General features: G+C 38.6%; 3 protein-coding genes and 1 long non-coding RNA gene across 13 annotated transcripts; 2 read left to right on the forward strand and 2 right to left on the reverse strand.

Annotated features, from left to right (window-relative positions):
• Window positions 1–3,379: 3,379 nt before the first annotated feature.
• On the reverse strand, window positions 3,380–7,623 carry LOC106169067 (uncharacterized). Its single transcript, XM_087011008.1, has 3 exons — window positions 7,254–7,623; window positions 5,943–6,942; window positions 3,380–5,185 (listed from the first exon to the last, which is right to left on the reverse strand). Exons 2-3 carry the CDS (start codon window positions 6,405–6,407, stop codon window positions 4,469–4,471), a joined length of 1,182 nt encoding a protein of 393 aa, XP_086867134.1. The 5' UTR covers window positions 6,408–6,942; window positions 7,254–7,623; the 3' UTR covers window positions 3,380–4,468.
• Window positions 7,624–7,720: 97 nt separating this feature from the next.
• LOC106169077 (uncharacterized) lies at window positions 7,721–9,823 on the forward strand. 6 transcript variants are annotated; one of them, XR_015333893.1, is made up of 4 exons: window positions 7,721–7,888; window positions 8,334–8,486; window positions 8,752–8,806; window positions 9,024–9,823. It is a non-coding gene; the product is annotated as an uncharacterized LOC106169077 (long non-coding RNA). The 6 variants fall into 6 exon arrangements; XR_015333894.1 differs by having other exon boundaries at window positions 7,732–7,910; XR_015333896.1 differs by having other exon boundaries at window positions 7,734–7,888; window positions 8,390–8,486.
• Window positions 9,824–12,296: 2,473 nt separating this feature from the next.
• LOC106169065 (cartilage acidic protein 1) lies at window positions 12,297–22,722 on the forward strand. Of its 5 annotated transcripts, none has more exons than XM_087010984.1 (13): window positions 12,297–12,576; window positions 13,122–13,306; window positions 13,604–13,707; window positions 15,956–16,219; window positions 16,567–16,686; window positions 17,029–17,178; window positions 17,371–17,516; window positions 17,848–18,064; window positions 18,233–18,913; window positions 19,010–19,312; window positions 20,019–20,075; window positions 21,164–21,336; window positions 21,767–22,722. In XM_087010984.1, exons 2-13 carry the CDS (start codon window positions 13,122–13,124, stop codon window positions 21,992–21,994), a joined length of 2,628 nt encoding a protein of 875 aa, XP_086867110.1. In that variant the 5' UTR covers window positions 12,297–12,576; the 3' UTR covers window positions 21,995–22,722. The 5 variants fall into 5 exon arrangements, with proteins under 5 accessions (XP_086867110.1, XP_086867109.1, XP_086867111.1 ...); XM_087010983.1 differs by having other exon boundaries at window positions 12,298–12,576; window positions 18,233–18,859; window positions 18,950–19,312; XM_087010985.1 differs by having other exon boundaries at window positions 12,299–12,576; window positions 18,233–18,742; window positions 18,860–19,312.
• Window positions 22,723–23,223: 501 nt separating this feature from the next.
• Window positions 23,224–26,521, reverse strand: LOC106169066 (ATP-dependent RNA helicase DHX33). The gene is made up of 2 exons (XM_087010986.1): window positions 26,317–26,521; window positions 23,224–25,463 (listed from the first exon to the last, which is right to left on the reverse strand). Exon 2 carries the CDS (start codon window positions 25,451–25,453, stop codon window positions 23,453–23,455), a length of 2,001 nt encoding a protein of 666 aa, XP_086867112.1. The 5' UTR covers window positions 25,454–25,463; window positions 26,317–26,521; the 3' UTR covers window positions 23,224–23,452.
• Between the last annotated feature and the right edge of the window lie 573 nt (window positions 26,522–27,094).

Below are 27,094 nucleotides of genomic sequence, written 5' to 3' on the forward strand. Positions count from 1 at the left end.
GAAACTCAAACTAATTGTAAAAGTGCTCTTGGATAGTTTGGATTGATGGACTGGTAAAGTCAGTCCAGGAAAAATGCCGTTTACCCGTGTGAAATTTGTTTTCCAAGGGAGTTTGCGCCTTTTCAGAGCTTAAATTAAATAATCAAGGTAAATACACCCAGTAACTCCTGAATAAAAAAGAAATGTAAAACAGTAGATAAAAAAAATGAAATCAAAAATAATACTTACTTTCCCTATCAACTCTGAAAACGTTTCCTCACAATGATAACATCAGAAATAACATATTAGGGCATTCTCCCCTGCAACTCATCTGGCTTAGTCTAGGTGAAGAAACGGTAACGGTTAATTGTATCCCCCATGACGCGGAACTGGCGGAGGCCGTACGAGATGGGTCGGGATTAAGCCCATGTCTACCGCCACGCTCACGTTGGTGGTACGCTTATTGGTCGCTGGAGGGTGGAGTTGTCTGTTAACTGCCTTTCTTGAACCGACCTATTCATCCAGTCTTGAAAAGTCGATTATCACTGATTTTTACGAAACTGTTGACTTGATATTCATGAGTACAGGGTGGACGTGAACCGCAATCGGTCTCTAGAAAAACGGGACTCTCCCGCAATCCAAAAAATTTCGTAATTGAAACACCCGTTTTTTTCTTTTGAAAATAATCAGTGTGCGCTTAAAGGTAGCCTTGATGGAGCGTAAAACCACTTTTATCAGTTTCTTATACAATTCAAAAATAATAGCACAGGCCATTCGATTAAATGTCATTATAGGCGTCCTCTCATTTTATGCGTTCCAATCTTTATTCAAGATTTCATGTGAAACATGTATGGTGTTTATGAGTTGGAAAGGGTAGCCATTGCATATCCCCAAACTTCCCCACATTGTAAAGAGTAGTTCACGGAAACAATACGACCTATGTGGATAATTTTCACGTGCGTTTCGGTCGCACTCAAAACGAAATGATAAAGATTCTAGAAGCTGAGTTCACACGAAAGTTAATCACCCCCTAGCAGCTCCAGGATTGCTAATCTGATTGCATACAGTGAGAATCCTGGTGGAGTTGGATCAATCTACGTAGAATGATAGTTTCGTTGGGAACGCACCCTTAGATTCCGTTTGTAATTATAATTCTTAAAATCGAAGAACATCTTAAAATGTTTCGGACTATCGAACCTTCGGACTAATGAACCTTCGGACTATCGAACCTTCGGATTAATGAACCTTCGGACCAATGGACCTTTAATTTTCGGACTAATGAACCTTCGGACCAATGAACCTTTTTGTTGAAAATCTGATGAAAAATTTACGAATTTTCGGACCAATGAACCTTCGGACCAATGAACCTTCGGACTATCGAGACGCCCCCGTCCCGTCCACGAATCCGAAGCAATTTTTCAGAGGCGCCCCTTTGTTGTGAATTGCATCTGCAATTTCTTGAAATCTGTTGCTAACCCATGCAATGTCAGTTATTTTATGATAAAAAATTGTCATATATGAAGTTTAGCACTGCTGTAATAGTCATTGAGAGGACAGATTTGTGGCGCTTAAAGAAGTGCTCCAGCGAAATTAGACGATTGGGATAGGCCAGTCTGGCGAGGAAGATGCAGAAGGCTGTTATTCTGTCTACGACTGAACGATTTGGAAGGACAAAATTCTCCGGAAACCCCATGGCATTGACTATTCTGTATATGTCTTGCTTATGGAAGCGAAAATATGCTCTGCACTGATCACTAGTTAAATCATCAATAGTAAACGCATTTTCTCTAGTATATGTCGTATACGTAGATTTAGATTCTTCACATAAAAACGGTAAAATGTCATCACAATCAGCGTCAAAAAGAAGCGCCTGTACCACCAAATCAATAATGGAAGCCATCTTGTCACACAAGCGACCTCTATTGTTTTCGTATTCGTTGTTCGGCGTTTGCGAAACGGCCGCTACGACTAATGACGTACGAACCTAGTTTTCGTACTTCGTCTTCGTTGTTCGTCGTTTGCTAAACCTCCCTAATATAGATATAAAATATACATATATAGCTGATAATTCTATCAAGATAAGCTAACCATTTAAGTTTTTTGCGGAGTTTGCTATAAAATCGAGGGTAAATCGTGATTTGTTTTTTCAAATTGATTTCCATTTGTCACTTGACGATGCCTTTTTGAACTTATCATTCTGATTTTAAGCGAAATGAGGAGTTTTCAGGATTGTCTTGGCAAGAAAAATGGTACTAGCTGACATCAGTACTAGCGTACATGTAGCAGACATTATTTTCGCGGGAGACATATGGCGAAATATATTAAGCATTGAAGCAACGCTTGTATTTATCAGGTAGAATTGCGGGGTTATTAGGCCCTATTTTACTGTTTCAGTAGCACATAATAGTTTTTAACATCTTCTAGATGCTTCCAGTAACTTTAAATGGACAATTATCCGCAAACACGTGTCTATTGTCGGCCTACTTGATTGTATACATCAACTTTCTCGGGTATTGTGTTGTTTTTAACTGCCTATAGCTGCGATCATGTACATGTAGGTTTAAAGACAGTCTCAGCGCGTTAAACCCTTAAAATAGCACGAAAATGAATTTTCCTGGAAATCTCACCAATTTCCCCATAATGACCAAGGTATATCCTATCCAAAACCGTTGAGAAAATGAACCTACCTAATACCGTTTTTAAGTTCCATTAAATAATAAAAGACGACTCGTCTTAAATACTCAGCTACCACCTCACAGTACGGCTTCAGAACGCGCAATTTCTCGCTAAGTCTCGCGGTTTACTATGAATGAAGTACTACGGCTGAGACCCGGATGTTACTATTTGGCGCCAAAACAGCAAACATGGCTCAGACGCGCGTCAAGTCTGAAGAGGAGAGCGACAAAAGGGGACGAAAGAAAATAGCCACTCCAGTTCGAAAGATACGAAAGAAAATTAGAGACATAGACGAAGAAGCACTCAGACTGTGTATGTTGGGAGGGAGGTGGGGCGGTGGAGGACACTTAAAGCTGAGTTAGGACTCACATACGAGGCAATGGCGAAACTACTCCTCGACACGTGAGTATGCGCTTCACAGGTCTCAAGTGTGTCTGATTATCATATTATCCTGTTCACAATAAATGACAATATTTGTGCTCATACAAAGCTGGTTACGTGTATAAGAGCGTTTTGAGCTTTACGTTGTCTATTTTTGATCGGTACATGTACCGAAAAGATGGACAGGCGGCACTTACATGTCTGACAAGTTTCGCTGTGTAGTCGTGACGTCTATCTCATTCTGACTGAAGCCTGCTGTGATTGGTCGTAAGCGTGGGAAAATCGAGGTCGTGACCTTGAGCCGGAAGTACTTCTGGCTGTGCTCCGAAATCATGATAAGTAGTTTTCGTTTTCTAATTCTTTATTCTAGTTGTCTTAACAGGACTTTTGTGACCCAGACTTATTAATATAATAATAAACAATCTCACAAAACACAAATCTGATCAAAGCTTTACATAGAACCTGCTTCTATACATTAATCTAACCCACTGAGACTGTCTTTAATGTTTTGTTATTATGTAACGTTTGTCGTATCTGTAATACTACAAATTCCGAATTCAGCCTCTAAAGTCTACTTTAAGCTAAGAAATATCAAAACAAATATGATCGCTATTAATGACCTAACCTCCGTTACGAAATAACTCATTTTTCATTTGAACATTGGATATGCGTGTGCTCATTGATCAATGCTCATATCATAATAGATTGATTGCACTTTGTTCATAAACAAATAGTATGATAAAAAAGAAAGTCTGTCCCCAATGATTAATAAAATATTTAAATTTGAATATCTCAGGCTTTGTATTTATAGAAAACGAGCCACTTATTATCAATGTGTTTGCACCGCATTTTCTATAATTGAAGAGAAATCTTAAATGGGCAATAATATTTTGAATACATACAAAATCTTAATAATTGAATCAAATATGGAGCCTGTGACCTTTGGCATGATTGAAATATAACCTAATTTAGATGTTACCTAACCTCCGTAACGAAAAAAATACTGTACCATGTTTACACGTGCATATTTCTTTAAATACAGTAATGGTGTGGGTTAAAATTCTTCTACTACTCTCTGAATACCTCTTCATCAAAATAATATAAAAAGTTTTCCAGTTTTGCAAAGTTCATATCACTGCATTTCTTGTTTTGAAATTGTACCCCTTTTCGTGGAATGGCCGAATGTGCTACTAATTGATCTCAAGTTCAACTAACATATATCACTACTACATGTGACTTGTTTATAATTACAATAATGACACTTATTATAATATTAACATTATTGATTTATTTATTATTATTACTTGTAAACATACAAAAAAAATTAAAATTTTTCATTTAGCAAAAAACACTAGCATCATGACAAACACATAAAATACATAATTAATAAATTATTTCTATGTCTATTTAAGATTTTAACACAATATTCTATTTATGATGCTTCAGGCTTTTTTTCCTGAATCACTGAAAAAACATTTTTAAACAAAGCAACAGGAAATGCCTGCCCTCTTTCAGGGGCAAAATCCTCATTTTCTCTTTTGACCACTTTATGGGATATCCCATCATTATCAGGACAGCCTACATTTTCTCTTTTAACCACTTTATGGGATATCCCATCACTATCAGGACAGCCTACATTTTTACCATAGTCCACTCCTGTATCACAAGGTCCATGTGCTATTGTGTGATCTTTTTCATGTAGATCACATGCATTTCTGCTGACAAATATCTTGTGACAGAACTTACAACTGTATGGTTTCTCCTCACAGTAACTAACCTGATGAGAATCAAATTTATTTATATCAGTAAATCCTTTGTCGCAGTTTTCACATTTGTACAGTTTCACTCCTGAGTGAGTTCTTTCATGACCAGCGCGGAGGCATGTCCGAGTAAATGTCTCATCGCAAAACTGGCATTTGAATGGCCTTTCTCCAGAGTGAGTTTCTTCATGACCAGTACAGGAACTTCTATGAGCAAATGCCTTGTCACAGTACTGACATTTGAATGGTTTCTCACCAGTGTGAATTCTTTCATGTGAAATGCAATACCTTCTTTGAGAAAATGTCTTATCACAATACTTGCATTTGTATGGTTTCTCTCCAGTGTGAGTTCTTTCATGAAGGGTACATGACAGTTTGTGAGTAAATGCCTTATCACAATACTGGCATTTGTATTGTTGCTCTCCAGTGTGGTTTCTTTCATGAAGACGACAATTTTGTTTTTGGATAAACCCTTTATCACAGTACTGGCATTTGTATGGTTTTTCTCCAGTGTGAATTTTTTCATGATTATTGCAAGATCGTTTTGTAGTCATTTTTTTTGTCACAGTACTGACATTTGTATGAATTCTCTTTTGCATGAGTTTTTTCATGAGCAGTGCATCCTGCTCTTCGAGCAAACTTCTTATCACAGTGCTGGCATTTGTATGGTTTCTCTCCTGTGTGAATTCTTTCATGATTAATCCAATGCTGTCTTAGAGGAAATGTCTTATCACAGTACTGGCATTTGTATGGTTTCTCTCCTGTGTGATTTCTTTCATGATGAATGCAAGAATGTTTTGCAGTAAATCTTTTATCACAGAACTGGCATTTGTATGGTTTTTTTCTTGAGTGAATTTCTTCATGAGCCTTACATCCTTTTTTTCGAGCAAAGGTCTTATCACAGTACTGGCATTTGTATGTTTTTTTTCCAGTATGAATTACTTCATGACTTGAGCACAGAGACTTGTTTGTAAATGCCCTATCGCAGTACTGGCATTTGAATGGTTTCTCTCCAGTGTGAATTCTTTCATGTTCAATGCACGTTTGTCTGTGAAGATATGTCCTATCACAGTACTTGCATTTATATTGTTTTTCTTCAATGTGAGTTTTTTCATGCCTTCTGCAAATATAATTTTGAGTAAATGCCTTATCACAGTACTGACACTTGTATGGTTTATCCCCAGTGTGAATTTTTTCGTGAACAACACAACTCCCTTTTTGAGGAAATGCTAGATCACAATACTGGCATTTGTATGGTTTCTCTCCAGTGTGAATTCTTTCATGATGGGTACATGACAGTTTGTGAGTAAATGCCTTATCACAATACTGGCATTTGTATAGTTGCTCTCCAGTGTGGTTTCTTTCATGAAGACGACAATTTTGTTTTTGAATAAACCTCTTATCACAGTACTGGCATTTGTATGGTTTTTCTCCAGTGTGAATTCTTTCATGGATAGTACGATTAGATTTATGAGCAAATGTCACATCACAGTACTGACATTTGTGTACTTTCTTTCTAATGCGAATTCTTTTATGAACAGAAGTATTTTTTAGAGAAACAGCAAATGTCTCATAGTCTCCCAACTGCTCTTCTTTCTTGGTGTTCTCCATTTCTTCTTGGATGTTACTGATCACAGAATATCTACCAGCTTTTTTCTGTTTGTCTTTCAGTGAGAATTCTTTGATTTCAAACAAAATGTCCCTTTTTGGTAAAGTCACAATTTCTTCAGCAGTTGTAATTAAGTGCTCTCTTCAATGTGAGTGTGAGTTTCATAAAAAAGGCTGATTATTTTTGCTTATGAGGTTATTATCTCTCCACTTTCCTGATATCTATACAATATTTAAAATGTGTGTTCTATATCTGGTAAATTAATACAAAGAGGTTTCATACAAATCTCTCGCCACAACAAATAGTTTACTAGTAATGTGATTTCTCTTTTATTTAATGAAAAATGCAATTTTTTTTAGATTTAAGGTAATCACTGTCGTTTCTACAACTTTTTCTTCTGTTTTCAAAAGCTGTCCACAAATTCTTGGAATCTTCTGTCAGATGATTAATAAATGCTCTCTACAAATGCCTGCAGTTCAGCTAAACAGAAACATTCCCAAGGCAATTAATGACTTCATATATTGATTTGTCCAGTCCCTGCAATAAAATCAATAAAGATGTTAGGTAATTATAGAAATAACAAGATACAGATTCTGCATTGATAAACACCTTCACATACAATGTACAATCAATGAAAGCACAACTGACTTTAACATTGCAGAAATAAATAAATAGATAAATGATTATGTTTTTATAAATGGCTATATATACAAATGGATACTACGTGGATAAAAGATGAAATTCACATATTCAGAGTAAAAGTCAATACTGCCGTTTCTCTTTCATTTTTAATTCATCTGAAGACAACAAATAACCTTGGCATCTATATTACATGAAATCTCACTGACCTCAGCAAATCTCTGCAGCTCAGCTATACAAACATTTCCCCACTTCCTTTTACTTTGAATTCTCCAGTCCCTAAGCTAATAGTATCAAAGTAGTCAGGTCCTAGAGAAGATGCAATCCATATATTTCGGAAGTTTCAGCAGCCTAGCGTGTCCAATTCCTGGCAAAACAAAGGTTCAGAAAATCTCATCCGCCGCGCACGATCAATATATCCCTAGCCCAATAATGTATTCGTAAGGGACTGGGGTCCACTCCGGGCTCTTTTTAATCGCTTATCCAGAGCCCAAAATGAGTTAAATTACACCTTACGTATTGATGACGTCACTTCACATTAAAGAAACTCAAATCATTCAATGAAAAAACTTTTAACTAGGTCCTTACCCGACCACTCTCTACACATGCTGAATGAATTCGGAATAATAAAATGAATTAATTGACATTTGACGGGCTTCTTTCTTGCTTTCGGGATATAATTGCGCATGTGCAGAAGTGAAGTTCTTTGTGTCAAGCTTTGGACTGTCTATTATATCCTTGTATTTCTTTTGATATTTAATCTTTTGTGAGAATACTGTTGTGACGGAACATTGCCCTGCCTTTAGCCACTACGCTGTCCCTGCGCGGAGAGCGCGCATTTGCCGTAAGTACCAAAATACCAAGAGGTACGTGTACATGGGGAGACTGTATACATAAATGATAAAATGAGCTCTTCAAAGCCCTAATGAGATCTGGAAAAATGGCCATAATATTAAATAGTCAAGTTACTTATCAAACTTGTACAAAAATATGTGGAAAGAATTAAGAGCCCAGCTCATAGCTCCTGACAATATAATATTACTCCAAACTGAGCTTAGGTTTAATCATCACTTTCATTTCTTTCATAATTTTATCATTAATTTTGCTATTATTATTCTAATAACCTCTAATATTAGGATGCAATCCACTCACTGTAAGCAAGTGGCTCGGCAAGTGGATCAACCCTAACATACCATGTGATTATAAATGCTTTCTTCATGCATGTCTATACTATACAATTGTGCTGCTATATCTTTCTGTTTATTTATATTCTTATTTATTTGATATAGTTAGATGTATGGTAGCATCCATGATTTGATGATTATACCTTATGTGACATGTGCAGTTATAGAGACAACAGATTTATTAAAGAAATGAGGTACACTACACAGCAGTCTGCAATCTCACTACCCTCTACCAGGGCAACAGCAATATCTTACTGGGTAAGTATACCAGTAGAACCAGTGGATACCAAACTAAGTTAATACTGTTAACAACATGAAAATTGAGTTTATTATTATTATTATTATTATTATTATTATTATTATTGAACAACTCATAGAAATATCATAAATAACTTGTTACCACCAGAACAGCAGTTATCACAATTATTCTGGAATCTGTGTTTGTCATCAGACCACAGGTACCTATATAGATGGCTATTAATACTAGGTACCTCCATTATAATCTTTTATGTGAATATTACAGAAAAAGAAACTTTTTATAGCAGTCTTTGTACATGGAATGGATTCATTAACCATTGGTAAGTATCGGTTTGGGGAAATTGCTGTTTACCCCAGGAAAGTTAAAATTTTGACCAAAATGAACAGATGTTATCCCTTTAAGCCAACCTTGGGCTCTGGATAATGGTGTGAATGTCACACTGTCAAGTTATTCAAGTTTTATGTTCAGCACTGGGCACGGTATAGGTTATTGAAACATCTGAAATAATTTTGTTTTTCATCACATTTTATTTTTAGGGGCTGGATTATTTGAGAAAGAACTCCATACAAATATACAAGTTCATTGTGTGATAGGAGATTCGCACCAGAAACCTTTGTTTACTACTAATTAGCAGTTCATAGACTGAAAGAAGTACGAATATCAGGGCAGTAGTGGGAAAGAACAAAAAAATGTGTTCTCATAAAGAATTCTTGAGTTGAGAGCAATTAAACCACCCACAAGTACCTAGTTTCTGCATATGCTGTGACACAATTACATTCAGGGAGAAGAATTGTGCATGTTGAAGTTCTGTGGTCAGCCAGCAAAAGTTCTGTCAGAATCTTTTTACCATTTGAAATTGTTAACATTTATTGGGAAAATACAAATCCCAGAGCTGTAATAAGACATTTACTTTCAAAATGAATTGCACTGCCCCTGAAAGAATTCACACTGGAGAGAGACCATACAAATGCCAGTATTGTGATAAGACATTTACTCAAAAGGGGAATTGCACTGAACATGAAAGGCTTCACACAGGAGAGAGGCCATACAAATGCCAGTACTGTGATAAGACATTTATTAAAAAAGATAATTGCAAATTTCACATAAGAATTCACACTGGAGAGAAACCATTCAAATGCCAGTTTTGTGATAAGGCATTCATGAAAATACAGAATTGCAATCGACATGAAAGAATTCACACTGGAGATAAACGATACAAATGCCAGTATTGTGATAGGGCATTTACTTACAAACAGTCTTGTACTAAACATGAAAGAATTCATACTGGAGAGAGACCGTACAAATGCCAGTACTGTGATAAGACATTTATTCAAAAATACAACTGCAGTCTTCATGAAAGAATTCACACTGCAGAGAAACCATTCAAATGTCAGTACTGTGATAAGAAATTTACTCAACAATGGATTTGCATTCATCATGAAAAAAAACACACTGAAGATATACTAGTAACCTACAAGTGTAAGTTTTGTGACAAGATATTTGTCAGTAGAAGTGAATGTGATCTACATGAAAAAGATCACACTGATGCATCAGCTGTTCAGATACCAAATGGTCAGAATGCTACAGAAGTTGACCATGGTAAAACTGCAGTCTGTCAGGATAGTAATGGTGTACCACAGGTATTGGTTATAAACAAACTTGATGATTGTGGTCCTGCAGGAGAGCAACCATATCCTGTGGCTTTGTTTAAAAATGCATTTGCTTAGTTCATTGTATAAAAATGCATATATCATGATGCAGTAGTTTGAAGGTTAAATGATTGCCAGTTGAATTTTGGCATTAAATACCCAAACAGTTGGTGAATAAATAAAGTTGAGAAATAAATTTTAAAAAATTGTAATTCAAATGATGTATAAGTCAACAGTATTAAATTGCAGTTGAACTTAAAGCAGAAAGTAAAATTAGGTTAGTAGTACTTAATTGATATTTTTTAAACTAGTCATTAATTTTAATATATTTATTCTAATGGTATGTACATGTTGACAGGAACTATGCTGTACCTGTTTTATCACCACTGTGAACCTACTTTTGCTTCAGGAATAATTGAGAAGTTATGAATATTTGTTTTTTTAGCATAAGCTTAAAATTCTCAATTTAACAAAGTAAAGAAAAAAGGATTCTAGAAGACAGACATGAGAGTTGCTGAGAATGTCTTAGCTTTTTAATTAAACTTAACTTTGTCTTACAGTAATTGGGATAATGCAAGTGTAATGTCTCTGTATTTTGTGTCTTTTATGAAATACATAAAGGTGTCTTCCAACTTTTTGGCATGATTTATTCTGCACTAAAGTATGTGTCAGTTTCAAACAGCAGGTTATTATATTGTACTTTAATTTTTAACTCATTGACATGTTCATGTGCGTAGCAGACGCTTCCCCCCCCCCCCCCCCCCCCGAAAATTTTTGGTATTTTAGAGGGCGAACAGCTACATTTGGCGCAGTTTAGAACTATAATTCAGCTTGTCAAAATTCTAATTTGAAGAAGGAACCTTTGGTTAGATTTTTTCAGAAATCAAGGGGGGGGGGCAGGACCCCCTGACCCCCCCTCCTCTAAATCTGCTACTGCTGTGTAACACGCATGAAAGTTTAAAGAAAGTAATTATTAATTTGCATGATATTTTAACATGAATTGCTTTCTCATCAAGTAAAAAACAAATGAAACATTTCTGTTGTACGTCACTACATAACTGTTATGATAAAAGGTGAAATGTAAACGGTGACTGATCTCGGCCATACTGATTACGAGGTATTCCTCAACCGCCATTTTTCCACTGGTGAAAACCTGATGTAATCTCCACAAGACGAGTGAATATTTCCATAAAAGATTGCCACTACCAACACGAAAGGTTCGCGGTATTACCATAATTATGGTTTTTGCAGGCCCGTAGCCAGGGGGGTTCGGGGGGTTCAAAAGAACCGCCCCTTTTGCTGGGAAAAAGTCCACTTTGGGTAGAATTTGATCAGGGTACATAAAGCTTTTATGGGAAAAGGTCCACTTTTTCAAAAAAAGAACCCCCCTTTTGAAATTGCTGGCTACGGGCCCGTTTTAGATACTTCTTTGGATCCTAATGTTTTATGTATAGCTCCCACCTTATTGGAATAAAATATTCGTGAATATTGGATCAGCTTTGAAAGGTTGTGCAATTTTAACGAGCATCACTATTTCTCTAGGTAAGTGAAAGGATTAATCATATTGAATCAAATCGATATACCTCTCCATCTTCTCCCGCCCTGCAAGGACATTGAGAGAAACAATTTTTAAGACGTTCGCATATGATTTTGTCGATAAAATGTTTCTCGGTCAATAAACTATTCATTTGTTTTGGAGTCAAAATAACACATCACCGTTTTCACATATGAATAATTCAAAGAGTCTCTCTCTCTCTCTCTCTCTCTCTCTCTGCATGTGCGTGAGCGTGCACGCAAATTCACGTGCGCACAAGTACAAGTACATGTGCCCACAAGTTATCTAATAGACTTGCGTTACGCGTATACGCATTGACAAACACATTCAACTAAACGTCTGAACACACACGCACACATGCTCGCCCTCGCGCACAAGCACGTACAAACACACACACACGCTACAACACACAAATCTGATGCCCACCACGTACAATATACAGAGAGATAATCCCAGATATCACACCTCTAAGATAATACCAACACCGTGGAGGTGTCAGCCGTTATATTCCCTGTCCTGTGACCCACCCCTTCTCACACACAATACTTCTAATTTACTGCCATGCACCGCTGAACTTAGATAACTTTCCCTGCGACATTACTTTTAACGCATTGCTTGATGTGACATCAGATAAACGTGGGTTGGTCATGAATATGTGAACGGTTTTCTTATGAAAGGACGGTTGTGTAAGCCGTCACGTTGACGGACATGCGCGATAGTAGCCGATACGGTTTCAATTAAGTGTTATAAAACGGCGTTATAAAACAATACGCTTTATTTATTAGAGAGAGTGAAGGCGGGCCAGTCAATGTGAAGGTACTTCAAAGACGCTGTGAGGTGAAACACGAAGCAACTCATCATTTTCTAAACGAAAGAGGACTTAAGGTAAATACTCGCTGTGTTAACCTGAAGCATGCATGGTGCTAGGCGTACTGTACTCACCAGCTTAACTATACCGCACTGAGAATCATCACCGGGGTATAATCCTATAGTCAGTGAATACTCCTTGTTCCGCTGTCATTGATTTTATGTACACATTGCGCTACGTTACCATTTGACCTCCAGTGGCTATTTTGAGTATGTTAGCAGGGCTTTGTCACAGCCCCAGGTATTTAGAAGGCATATGATCTGCATGTATAGTTATTGCTGATTCTGTAAGGGTCATATGCATGTTTAGTGCGTCTATGTGTGTGCGTGTGTTTATTTTATTGTAGACTCTGCGCCATCTAACCGAGAAATGTGCGAGCGTGTTACTGCATGTGCATGATTGTGTGCGTGCGTGGTCCAGAAAAGACATAGTTTGAACCAACAAAATAATAGGCGTGTATGTTTCTGGAATGTAATATTTGTCATATTTGAAAAATAAAATCATACGGGAGTAAATTTACTGCCTTTTCTTTTTAATCAAAGAATATAAACGTAATTTCCAGATGTTATCCCAAATACTGTCCCTTGCCTGCCTGGCCGCCATTGCTAAGCAGACGACAGCCCAGGGAATGTTCCGACGTACATCTGACGAGTGGGGGTTGTCCGGCATCCCGACCACCCAGCTTAACTACGGCGTCGCTGTGGCAGACGTCGACCTCGACAAGAAGTTTGATTTTATCATTGCTGGGTAAGGCCCAACTTTTGTTGTCTCTAACCAGGCGCCTGTTTCACAATAGAAGTTTACACCGAAATTTGTTATCAACTTTAGGGCCATCAATTCAGTATGATTCCGTTGTAGTCCGCTAAGATTGAGTAGCTATAGGACCGTTAAGCTTTCTTTTCTCATGACGCTTCGCAACTACTGGTTTTCCCGCTTTTTAAGTTGACAATTAAGTTTTTTCTAAGCACCATTTGAACCCAATGTGAATCCGTGTCTTTCCCTTAAAAAAAAACATCAATATTAAAATTTATAATTTGTTTTCAGGTTTGGCGGTCCAAATATTGTTCTGAAATACGACAGATCGCTGGGACGTCTTGTCAACATCGCACAGGAAGACACGCCGTACGCCGCCCTGAGAGATAAAGATGGTAAGTGCAATGGCGGATTTGGGGGGGGGGGGGGGGGGGGTCGTCAGGGGGTCTTGACCCCCCCCCCCCCCAATTCGATTTTTGAAAAAAAAATCACACCAATCTTCTCCTCTTGAAATTAGAACTAGGACTAGCTGAATCACAATTATAAACCGTACCAAATAGCACCGTTCGCCCTCTAAAATACCAGTTTTTTTCGGGGCCCTTCGGCCGGCCCCGGACCCCACACCGGGGAGGGGGGGGTAGGGTCTGAGAGTCGCGGTTTGGCTTTACATCCGCGGCCTGTCATTCTTAAAAACCGGACCCCCTTCCCTCTTCAAATAATCCCGGATCCCCCCCTGAAGTGTATATCAGGAAAGGTTAGTTAGACTATAATTATACTTATAGCCTGTAACGCCAGCCACCACTGGAGGCAAGTGACTTGTAACTTTAGCGTTGAATATGGTGATAGAGTTGGAATTTATAGGGATTTTAGATGACAAGAAACGGTCAGAGATCCAAAACTGAAGAAATATACGTAAGGAAAGAAGTCCTTATTCACTACCTGGCATATAATAACATTCCTTTCTTCATTTTAATCACTTGAACGAAAAAGAGGAATGAAAAACAAGAGTAGGCCCTATCGCTTAAAAATCTGTTATCTGAGTCACATCGAGCTCTGCATTGTAACTTTTCTCCTTAACAGACACTCCGTGAAACATTTCAGTGCGTTGTTATTAAGATAAAAATCGGCTGTCACACGCTGCAGCACGTGTTTATGCTCTTTATTTACCGCAAAGTTTTTTTCACATCTGGGTCAATTTGGTAAAGTTTGAGACAATAAACATTTACGTGTATCAACCTGTGCTAGGTTGGATGCTAGGTTGGATGCTAGGTTAGTCCAGTGACCTAGATCTTTATCTAGGTCATAACTTAGCCCTACTTAGATAGGATAAAAAAAAAGATTTTTGAATTTATACAGAGAATGTCAAATAAGTACCGTATCCCTGGCAACCAACACAACGAACTGCTTGGCCTTTAATAGCGCAGCAAAGTTTAGACAAATGATAAAATATTTTTATTTGTGGAATTATAATGTGAAATGTTTTACCTTTATGGCCAATTTTAACTTAATTTATTGATTGAATTGAACAATATTTGATAGAATTATCCAACCGTTTGGTTAGAAGAAAATCTATTCTTGTCTGATCCCATTACTACTTCACAAACTCGGATATGATTCCCGTCTTTAAAAGCAGTTTTAAAAAATAAAAAGATATCGCCCTTAGAAGTGGTTTTCCTTTGTTTAAAAGGGGTTATGTGAAGGGACATATATGGAGAGGCTTACGTGTGACAAATTTGGCAAGAAAAGTGGCACGGATTGCTGTAGTTTTGCAATAAAAGGTCCAAGTTGATGTCGGGATGGCAAATAAAAGTTGTATCGGTGTAAAATCAAAATTCCTTTCTCCGTTTATTTTACTGATAGTGATCAATTGAAGGTTGTCACGTGTTTTCGGCGACTTTCACCAGTCATAAATTGTATTAAAACGTGGTCATGGCGGACGTTAACGATGTCACAGGACGCGCAGACCATGTGGACCAATAGTTACGCTGTCACGGACGCTGACCAGTTACTCCTATCTCTAACGGTAATCAATGTAGGCCAAAATTAAAGGGCCGTGGATGAAAAACGTTTTGGAATGTGGCAGCTTATTTGTGGTCTAGCTCCGTGTTTGTCCAAAATTGGCCAAAACAATTCGATGGTGTTATTGACGAAAATATTTAATGTACATGTAAAATGAGTTGTTAAACGGTTTAAAGTCGCACGGGGTGTTAGAATATTGGTAAATGATGACTCATATGCTTCCTGGGGTACATGTAGTTACGAGTATAAAAAAAGGAAATATTGATAAGTATAAAAAATGTATAAGGAAGTTCCGAAAAACATAGGCTATTAATGTAGAAGTGCACATTACGAATGTGAACGAATGTGAGCTTACTGAATCGAAGGAAACTCGATGTCCTGTATGAAATATGAAATACATGTGATTCACAGAATAGAAAAGAGGGGCGGGTTAGTACTCGTGCTGGAGTATAATACTTAAAAGAAGTGCGCGAAATTAAAATCTGAAGATGTATTGATATAATAAGCAATAAATAATAAATGATTTGGGATACATGGGTAAACCTAAATATACTCAAGTTATTAGAGTAACCAATTGCCAAAACATCATCTTATTTAAAAGTTGGGTACATATTGTATATTTAGGTGCTGCCATTGGCGTGGCTGCCTGCGATATCGATGGAGACGGCAAGGAAGAGATTTACTTCCTGAACACAAACGGGGCGTACGGCGGTCAGAGCACGTACAAGGACAAATTGTTCAAGTTCAGGAACGGCATGTACGTGGACCTGTTCTCTGATCCAGTCAACAGTGCCCTAGGAGCAGTTAATTTTGCCGGAAGATCTGTCGCCTGTGTAGACCGCTATGGGACCGGGAAATATGCTTTCGTCTTGGCGGCATACTCGAATGGTGGGTTTAAAACATTTGAAATTGGCGTCTGTTTTTGTTTTTTCGCCATTTTTTTTCCGTGGGATATATTTTTGTATTCAAATTATATTTCCGCCAAATTATATATTATTACATATTATTAGGATTTGACGAAACGTTTATATTTTGGTATTCATTTTTTCATGTTTAATTTAAAAAATCACATCTTAATAGTCTCCGTTCTAGGAAAGGAATTGTATTTCAGTGTATATTACTGGTTTTCCTATTCTTCTGACACAGATGGGAGGTTCAGAATTTTATTTCATGTATTTTTAATTCTTATGTCTCAAATGGATGCCTAATAATGTTCATAAACATTTCTGTTTAAGGTAACATGGGCGAATTTGCCATGATTGAGATGGACGAGCAACACCCGCAAAACGACAAGGCCACGGGTATGATTGTACTAAGGAACGTTGCCAAGGAAGCAGGAATCGACAAGCAAACAGGTAAGTTATTTCTTACTATCGTTCTCTCTGCCCTTCACATTACTGCACTCTTGTGACTGATAAAAAGCTTACGAAAGCAGCATTTTCTTTTGCTAAATGCGGGTGTCGTTGGGGCATCGAAACGGGTCAATTGTTGGCAGATTTTGTTTTATATTATGATTGTACAGGTTCTATAAATCATTGCCTCATATACCCAAGACTGTTATTAATTCGGCGAGATGACGGTGAACCTGACAAATAAAAAGCAGTGTGATCACTTAATTGTGGGAATAAAATAGTCAATTATGATGTAGCCTGCACGCAAACTAAAAAATTACATGTCTGCAATCTCATTTCTTGCAGGTGGGCGTGGTGTTACCGTGGGACCCATAGTGACTGACAGGTCAGATATGTTCTTTGTGAACGAGGGCGGTAACTTTGGCAACAAGGGAGATAACTTCCTCTTCAGAAACATGGGCAATGGCATGTTTATGGACGTCGCCCCCATGGTCGGTAAGGGAAAGTTGAAAAAACAACATTTTACTTAGTCAGAAAGCTTTCATTTATTTTACTTGTTTTTATTTTTTTATTTTCATGCAGAATCTTGTACTCTGATTTGTTTTAAACAATGACTAGTAAAGATCGACAGTCAGTAAATATGAAAATAGTCTCAGAATTTATAAACGCCAATCATTGTTGACGCAGGTGTGACTGACAGCGACACAAACGGAAGGGGCGTGGCTCTCTCGGACTTCAACCACGACGGTATGCTGGACATCGTGTACGGCAACTGGAACGGCCCGCACAGGCTTTTTATGCAGAGTAACGCCACCGGGATGCCCTCGTTTATGGTAATGTCTAAATCACATGCTCTGATAGCAATAATGAGAAGTAGTATTTTCCTTTAATTTTGCAGCGTTTCAAGAGGTCGGAAATATGGGCTTTCTGAAAATAGTTTTTATTAAATATGAATATAATAAAGGATGTTCTCATTGAGTGTAGTGAAATGCGTTCGGTTTCTTCTCTAATAAAAATTGTTAATTAACGGGATAGTTCTTACAGATTTGAAAAAAATATACGAGGCGAAAAAAAAAAACGTAGTCGCACAACATAAAAGACATCTTTTTGTCGTGTCTATGTCAACAACATACCAATTACATCACCACTTAAATTTCATTACAGAATGTTGCCAAGGGAACGTTTGAAGACCCCACCGCCATTCGAACCATGATTGCAGCAGACTTTGACAACGACGGGGATGTGGAGGTTCTTCAGAACAATATTTATTACAATGGACCACAACCAAATAAACTGTTCCGCGTCTCCCCCACGGGCGCCGGTATGAACATAGCCCAGCTGGATATTGGGGACGCCCTGGAGTACTACGGCTTTGGCACAGGTGAACTAATTAGAACTTAGTAAAAGTAAAGAAGAAACTTGCAAAAAAAAAAAAGTGACCTATACTTTACTAATTTCTTTGTCTCATTACTATCGCCTTAAGTTATCGTTTGAACGTAATTATTGCACGTGATTGATGAAATTAATGATTTATCCCATTCCACGATAGGTGGCGCTGTGACCGACCTGGATGGCGACGGCCAACTGGAACTGCTTCTGTCCCACGGGGAGTCAAGCAGGCAGCCTCTGGAGATCTATAATGTCACCATGGGCAGTGACCGTAACTGGATGAGGGTACACGCTTACACCAGGTACGGCGCTCCCGCACGCGGTGCCAAAATAACAGTTGTCGTGGAAGATGGCACCACGAGAACGCGTATCCTGGACGCTGGATCCGGGTACCTTTGCCAGATGGAGCCCGTGGCCCACATTGGTCTCGGGATGAAGAAAGGGGTGCAGTGCCGCATCCAGTGGCCTGATGGGAAGGTACTGGTGCTGCCCCTAGGGGATAAAGATCAGATGGCACCGCATTATGTCCCATATCCCGTCGAGGAGGGAGAGGAAGGGATACCGGAACCAGAGCCAGGGATGGGCTCCATGCCAGAACCGTCTCCAGAGCCGGGCTATATGGGAGGGGACGGCAACAGTATGGGAGACGGTTACTCCACACCAGAACCAGGCTACATGGGAGGCAATATGGGAAGTGGATCCAGCAATGTGGGAAGTGGATATTCTACACCAGAACCAGGCTACATGGGAGGCAATATGGGAAGTGGATATTCTACACCAGAACCAGGCTATATGGGAGGCAATATGGGAAGTGGATCCAGCAATGTGGGAAGTGGATCAAGTAATATGGGAAGTGGATATTCTACACCAGAACCAGGCTATATGGGAGGCAATATGGGAAGTGGATATTCTACACCTGAACCAGGCTATACGGGAGGCAATATGGGAAGTGGATCAAACAATATGGGAAGCGGATATGCCACACCAGAACCGGGCTATACGGGGGGCAATATGGGAAGTGGATCGAGCAATGTGGGAAGTGGATCAAACAATATGGGGAGTGGATATTCTACACCAGAACCAGACTATATGGGAGGCAATATGGGAAGTGGATCCAGCAATGTGGGAAGTGGATCGAGCAATGTGGGAAGTGGTTCCGGCCTGTACATGGGCGACAAAGAGGGGATGAAGAATGAAGGAGACGTTCAGACAAATAATGGGAATTATAACACACAACAAGGTACGAATAGACACGAAGAATTATAGCAAATTAGAGTATGCATTATCGCTCAAATCACTGCCAGTTGTTTGTGATGCTATTTTGCATCTTGGTTTTGCATGCGAAACGTACTATAATTTAGAACATTATCATTATCTCACTATCAGTCACAGAAATTATGGTTTCGAGCTACACTCGTCCCTTCTCCTGCTTACAACTAAATCGCTGAACAAATATCCACTTTGGCTAAGGAAAAGCGAACAATATTGTTGTTTTTCAACATATTTATTACTGATAAAATTTCTAAATTTGATTTCGTTTAAATTATCCAGCATTTTTGCTAATAGAAATTTAACAGTAGAGGAAGGCCAGGTTTCTTACTCACAAAAACTATCTGTGATATTTTCTTATTGTAGTATGATATGCTAATGTGCGTGGTTATTTATTCATACTGTAGTCAGTTACATCATGAAGAGATATAGAATAGTGCATGTAGTTGATATACCGTTTTCTTTAATGTGGAACTGAATATAAATCTGTTAGATAATCCACAATGTTGGAATGCCTTTAAGTCGTGTGAACTTGAGGTATGTGTCCAAACATTCCGAGAATGGTAGAATATGAATCTCATTATATAAATAAAACTAAATAAATGAATTAATAAACAAGAAAGATTTAAGGCTTAAACACTGGAAAATCACTGTAAAAATTTATGCATTGCTTCAAGGGGCCGGCATGTACACTATTGGCACAGGTTATATGCTGAACCCGGCGATGTCCGCAGGTGAGAACAAAACACTTGGATATCCCGATATCTTACCTGGGGCCTCCCACCTCCCATACTAAAAATTTAAAAAATTAACACTCATGTTCTAATAACACTATTTTTGTACTTGTATATAGGTTTTATATGTTAGACGCAAAACTGTAGTGATTAGCGCTTAATGTTATGTTGTGGGATCAAATTATAGAGATGATAGATAGATGAGCTCAACAGATAGCGTCGCCCCAGTACGGCGCCGTCTTTTTGTCTCAGTGCGGGGATTGTAGCGGTCGTTGAGGTGTACTGTGGTGACGTTGAAATTAAAACCATAGTGAACGATCTATTTTTACATAGAATATTTTATGTTGATGTCTGAATTATAATATTATGAAACAGAATACTAACGACCCAGTGAACTCTACTTTACATTAACATACCGAAATAAAACTGGTGTTGGTTTATATGCAATGATTATAATATTGTTTATCTCACTTTAAGCGCATTTATTTTTTGTTATCAAGTCATCTTTCTTTTTAACAAATTGTATCTCTATGGAGGTGTATCTCAACAGTACTGTACCCTCGTGTTATGATAGTGAACAGTGCCGTATATTAGATATATATATATATATTGTACATTTCATTTTCAAATAGTATTTTTGAATTGCGGATTACTTTATGCCACATTTAACATGTGATCTAACCACCTCAAATGTCATAACCCGTACACTGATCCAGATGAACATTTTAATCACTCAAACCTGGAACCCGAATCCACCTCGTCTTTTCGGTGACAGTGATTTGTGCTGACATTTATGATGATAGTTATGCATAGTTACCAATTATCATGTTAATATTGTGGAAAGAGTAAGTTATGTGCATGGTTCTTTGCTGTTGTTATTTTTTCCAGATCTTGGTTGTCGCTGGACTTAAATGAATGGTGCAAATGTTGATATTGTAATAAACTATTTTTGAATTTTCGGCAGTGTTGTTTCTTCTGATAAATTCAGGGTAAATTCACCATCGGGAATAACAGTCCAGTGCCTTCTCTCTTCGTTTAATAATAAAGTGGTTTAATTCTGATGATAAATAAATTGCGTTTCCCTCCAGGTATGTACAATAGATGGTACAGTGGCCGCTGCAGCTTCTATCGGACCGCGTGGAGCACCTGCTCGGTCACGTGCGGTACAGGGAAGTCCTGGCGTTCCTCCAACTACAACTTTGGCTGTGTGATGCAGAGGGAGAGCCGCACGTGTGTCATGCCAGCGTGTCCTGTACCCCAGGTAACAATATGGCCATGGTTGATGCTTGTTTTTCAGACGACACTTCCTAATAAAATTTTTCATTAAAATGATAAAATGATTTTATTAATTAAACTTTCATTCAGACGGATGGGTTTCGTGGCGGAAATTTTTTGTTCGTTTTCAAAATTGTTATATGTAAAAGATGTATTATATTAAGTTTTTTTTTTCAACTCTCAGTTTTTGTTTTCTGATTTCATTCACGTGCTGTGTTAATTAAAAAACAAAACTTATGTTGTTATTGCTGTAGAAACAGTCTTGTTCGACTAAATCTTGGCACACTTTGACTGAATATTTGATGGAAATAATGACCAACAACTAGAAATAATGACCAATAATTAGCTAAAAAATCCATTTTAACAATCCTAAAAACAAAACCATTTGCTCATTCTTTCTTGACCCCACATTTCAGACCTATTATTACGGCGCATGCGGTACCTCCATGTTTGGCTACCAGACGATAGCTCTGGACGGTTGCCCTAACGTCCGCTACGTGGGTATGAGAACGTGCAACCAGTGCGCTAACACCATGTGCTGCGTCCCTGTCAGTCGCCTGGCCCCGCTCAGGTATATGTGTGACGACGGTACCCTGAAGACCAAGATGGTGTCCCTGAGGCAGTACTGTCAGTGTTGGTGCTAATTTTAGCTGTGATCTGCAGGGTTTATGATATGAGTGGACTTGAATATAGTGATTTAACTTATCAGTGGGCAATCAATCTGCTGAATATTTGAAAGTGGAGGGATTTCAGATTGAAAAGGAGACGTATGCACGCAAGACTATTAACTTTGAAAAAAAAGTGGTCTTACTCACATACACGACAACCTCGTACGTTACATTTTCGGGACATTTCTCGAGCCAGGACTGTCGTTAATTCTGAAAACTTAAAACATTCAAACTGATCATCTGCTTTACAGAATCGTCAGTGGAAAGTTGTGAGGTTTATTGTTTTAGTAAGACTGAGTCAATATAAATTGTATTAATGTTTCGTTAACGTTGGTGCTACTTGTTATTTTCTTGCAAGAGAGGGTGCTATGGAATTATGAGCCTCAGATCAAAAAGCGTGTTTTTCAAAATGCCGTATTTTAAAACAATATATTTACAAGTTTTTGTATCTAGTCAGCTTTAATCCACCGGTTCCATTTTTTCATCATCATTTTTGTACATTTCATTGTCATTTTTGGTAACTAGTAGCTTTAGTAATTGTTAAAGTTTAAACGAATTTTACAAACAAATGTGGCTTTTTAGTATTTTTCTACTAATTTTATTTTTTATCTAAATATAAGCAGACTTATGTCTAGTCAGGTAGAAAACATTTTCAATGTTCATAAAAAGTTATGAATATGATAAATAAATATTATACCTTTAAATGGCATTTGTTTTTAAAAGGGATTCTTCTCATAGGCCTTGGTCTCAAACCATCAGACCGGTACAGAAATGGAAGTTCTAGCAATGAAAGTCTGGGTCCCAAAAAACATGACTTTCGGCTAATTTAGTAAAATTGGGAGAAACATTAACATTGACAGATTTCATTGCTTGATTTCAAAAATAAGTCAAGCATGCAATATCTTTAAGAAAAAAGGCGAATCATTTCATTGTACATTGTTTTTAAGCGGATTAAAACTATTATTCCGCAGCTTATTCGCAAAATCTTCGACTGATCAATTTCCTTTTTGTCTAAAGTTTTAAGAGAAGAGAGAGAGAGAGAGAGAGAGAGAGAGAGAGAGAGCGAAAAAGTTAGACCGAGACAATGAACTCGCCCAATAAAATAATAAAAAGAAAACAGTAGTTCTGTAATTTTGACAATCTCTCCAACCATGTTTACAATTAATTGAAATTTTCTTGCTAGGTTAAAGAAAGCAACACAAGTCTATGTATTCAACAAAGTATTTTATATCTTTCCCAAGCAGATGTCGATAACAGCTTTAATGCAGGAGTAAAAATTGTTTAAAAAATACAGAATATTGTATCCTCTTACTTAATGGAAGTAACACAAAGTTAGAAATATGTACTAATCATTAACATTAAATATATTCTTCTTCAAATATCCCCCTTCATCATTCTGGGCCAAATACCTTAATATTGATATACTTAATAAGTCTAGTTAGCCGTCTTTTTCCTCTTGAAATACGTCGGGGCCGCCTCGTACAGCCACTGTGGGTCCACCACGCTCAAGTTCCTCATATAACACTTACTGGTCTGTACCAGCTCATTGTAAATGACACAGCCCGGCTTCCGCATGAACAGTGAAGAAGATGGGTGAATGACCACCGTTTTCTTAGACGCCACGGTCTTATATACTCCTTCGTGCTGCAACTCCGCAGCGTTTGTGAAAAATCCGTGACAAAGACACTTGCGTATGACCCCCGTGTTTTGTCCGCATGATTTGAACGGGAGTTGAAGGTGCACACATATCTCGCGCAGCTGTTTGCGTATCTGAGACGCCGTCTGCGTGTTGCGGGCGTTGATGAAGTTTTCCTGACACCACTGTTTGTCGCCCTTGACGCCTTTGTACGCCCTGTAAACATTCAACAGCGTCAAGTGATCCCCCTCGCTGGAAATAAACTTCTGTCTGGCCGCGTGCGCAGTGTCGCGTTTATTATAAGGCGTGTGGAACACGGACTCCACCGACAACAGTGAAACAACAGTCAACATTTCCTCGAGACAATCGAACTCCTTCGCTGCCAGCAGCACGCGAGATAGGCGAGGGTCAAGGGGGAAAGCAGCAAGTTGTCGACCTAACAGAGTTAGCTGGACTTTTTCTTGTTTCTCCACGGCGCCAAGAAGAACCAGTTGGTCCAGAGCCGCCAAGATGGCCTCCGGTCGCGGCTTGTCCATGAAATCAAAATGGACGATATCGGAGATTCCTAACGCCAGAAGCTGCAGTATCACACTGGAGAGATTACAGCGCTGTATTTCAGGGATTGTGTTTGTGGAGAACTGCTCGAATTCCTCCTCTGTGTACAATCGATAGCACGTGCCCGGGGCCTCGCGCCCTGCTCTCCCCGTACGCTGCCATGCTTGAGATTTGGAAACCCAGCAAACTTTCAGCATATCCAAGCCGCTATTAGGGTTAAAGATCTTGGCTTTCACCATGCCTGTGTCAACAACAAATTTTATGTTTGGAATGGTTACTGAGGTTTCTGCGATGTTTGTCGCGACGATGACCTTGCGAACGCCCCCTGGTGTCGGCTGAAAGATTCTCATCTGTTGCCCAGTTGGAAGAGCTGCATACATTGGGCAGACGATCATGGGTGCGTATTGCTTGGTTACGTCCTTAACGATATCCCTGAGCGTGTGAACTGCAGACTCGATCTCCTCTTGGCCTGTCAGAAATACCAGGATGTCCTGTCCCAGTGGCGCCTCCTGGTGGATTTGCATGACGGCCACCAGAGCTGAAAAGAGGTAGTCACTTTGGGACTGAACTGAGTAGTTTACCTGAATGGGATACTGGCGTCCTTCAAGATAAAATACTGGGGCGCAATCGAAGTACTGAGAAAATTGATCAACATCCATGGTGGCAGACATGACTAATATTTTCAATTGTGGAAGTCCTTTCGCTCGGCGACGTTTCTGAGCCCCCTTCACAACACCAAAGAGCACGTCTGTGTGGACCGTCCTTTCATGAGCTTCGTCTAATATGACAAAGGAGTAACGCTTCAGTAATGGATCGAGTGTTGACTCACGTAATAACATTCCATCTGTCATAAAGCGTATTTTTGTTCCCTGACAACTGACATCTTCAAATCGTACACAATATCCAACTGTCTGACCCAACTCTGTACCCATTTCTTTCGATACACGCTCAGCAATACTAATGGCAGCCACTCGTCGCGGCTGTGTTATTGCAATGGTGTGGTTGCGGTGCATCCCTGCCTTGTACAGAAACTGTGGGATTTGGGTTGTCTTGCCACAACCAGTCTCTCCAATGATAATAGCAGTGCTGACTTGTTGCACATTTTGCAGCAGTTTCCCCTTGGCAGGAAAAATGGGCAGTTTCTTTCTCTCTTCCAGCAGCTCGTCTCGTGTTGGCTCCACTGAGGTCAGCTTGACCCTCTTGGCTGGCTTTGGAGACCCCAGCACACCCTTGGTACTCATCATTCTGGTTTCCCTAAATAAGAAAGCCACAATTAACATGCATGCATAACCACTATCATATCAAATCAGGTATATATGTGTCAAGGAAGGGTTGACTCACAGGTGAAGGACAAGACAGCATTAATTAAGGTCAAGATTTGTTGATTATGCACTAAGAATTAAACCAGTACTCCGTGATTTTCTTCAATCAACAGAAGATGCAACCACATTCTCTCTGTTATCATTTAGTTGGCCTACATATTAGTATGCAATATGCTGTTTTCCAGTTTAACATCCCATCTTATGCTTATCAGGGGCGGATCCAGAGATGTTTTCTGACAGTCTTCCATATTATATTTGTTGATCCATTCTCAATTTTTTGACCGTCTTCCGACAGAAAAAAATTATATACCCGTCAATGTAAACTTGAAAATCTGACCGTCTTCCGGAAGACCCAGAAGACGGCCTAAATCCGCCCCTGCTTATTATATACTTATAATATATATATATATATATATATATATATATTATTTCCCAAACATTTTATGCTTGTGGACGTTTGTGGTCGTTAATTAGACTCGATTTATTCAGCCCCTAACGCTCCTGTATGAACTTTACATATACTCTGGCGTTTCGGCAAGCTCAATTAACTATGAAAATCATATAGAGGAGTATTAGGATATCTAAATGATATCAAAATCAATTAATATATATATAGGTGCAATGATGTGAGTCCTACGTTTTAGTTCGTACACAAATGGCGAGTATTTGCTTTTTATTTACTTTCTTATCTCTTAGCCTGAACAGACCGAATATTTAAATCATACCAACGAAGCAAATGTGTATAATATATACCCATTAAGAGCCCACACGTGTTAAAAACTCACCTTTACGAACGCTCCCCATGTGCCTCCGCTTCATGTTGCTGCCGGAAGTTGATGTGGCGATTGTAGCGCACCTAGCGTCCTAGGGCATATACTATGCAGTTTTATGCCTTCGCATTTTGCAGCTATCCTATACTAAGAACATGCCATTCCTTCCAAACGACATTATTCTTATAGCATTCTTTAAATTTCTATCAGAAATGTCTTTGAAATTTACATGTGTGTGCTCACTGTGTACTGGGCACAGGGAGCGAATGACGTCACGAGAGCCAATTTTGAGAAAATACAAGCTTGGGCCCTGGATAGGATAAAGTTTATTGATAGCTGTATTAATTGTAAGGTACAGATAATTAAATATTAAGACGTACATACACATTTAAATAAAATAAAACACCACAAAAATAACCAAATCACTACATAATAATAGAGAGTGAACTTACAACTTTTAAGATAAGGTGTTAGCCCGCACAAGGGGGCACATGACAATAGGAGGCGCTGCATGAATTATTGATGGCTTTGTGTCTACGCTTGCAAATAATTCCAAGCTCTGCTTTATTCGTTCCAAATCTTTTTGGTTGGATGTTGGATACGACAGGTTACTAAAAATCTATAATTTATGGATTGCATCTTCTGTAGGACGTGATTACTTTCATAATGTTAATGTATGGACTGGAGGTCGTCGGGAATGCCTCCGTTTAGCTGAACTGCAGACATTTGTTAAAGGGTCTCTTATTTGTCATCTAAGAGAAGATCCAAAGGTTTTGTGTTCCAAGCTTTCAAA

Source organism: Lingula anatina, chromosome 4 (assembly GCF_051362555.1).
Source record: "Lingula anatina isolate TDL-2025a chromosome 4, LinAna3.0, whole genome shotgun sequence".
In the NCBI taxonomy this organism is placed as follows: domain Eukaryota; kingdom Metazoa; phylum Brachiopoda; class Lingulata; order Lingulida; family Lingulidae; genus Lingula; species Lingula anatina.

Excerpts from the sequence above, each read along its gene's own strand:
- LOC106169067 (XM_087011008.1), bottom strand. The coding sequence starts at position 6,407 with ATGGAGAACACCAAGAAAGAAGAGCAGTTGGGAGACTATGAGACATTT. Across the intron at positions 5,186-5,942 it reads AGTGTCAGTACTGTGATAAG|GCATTTACTCACAAACTGTC; the intron begins GCATTTACTCAA and ends TATTGTGATAAG.
- LOC106169066 (XM_087010986.1), bottom strand. The coding sequence starts at position 25,453 with ATGATGAGTACCAAGGGTGTGCTGGGGTCTCCAAAGCCAGCCAAGAGG.
- LOC106169065 (XM_087010981.1), top strand. The coding sequence starts at position 13,122 with ATGTTATCCCAAATACTGTCCCTTGCCTGCCTGGCCGCCATTGCTAAG. Across the intron at positions 16,220-16,566 it reads CTTGGCGGCATACTCGAATG|GTAACATGGGCGAATTTGCC; the intron begins GTGGGTTTAAAA and ends TTTCTGTTTAAG. Across the intron at positions 20,076-21,163 it reads GAACCCGGCGATGTCCGCAG|GTATGTACAATAGATGGTAC; the intron begins GTGAGAACAAAA and ends GTTTCCCTCCAG.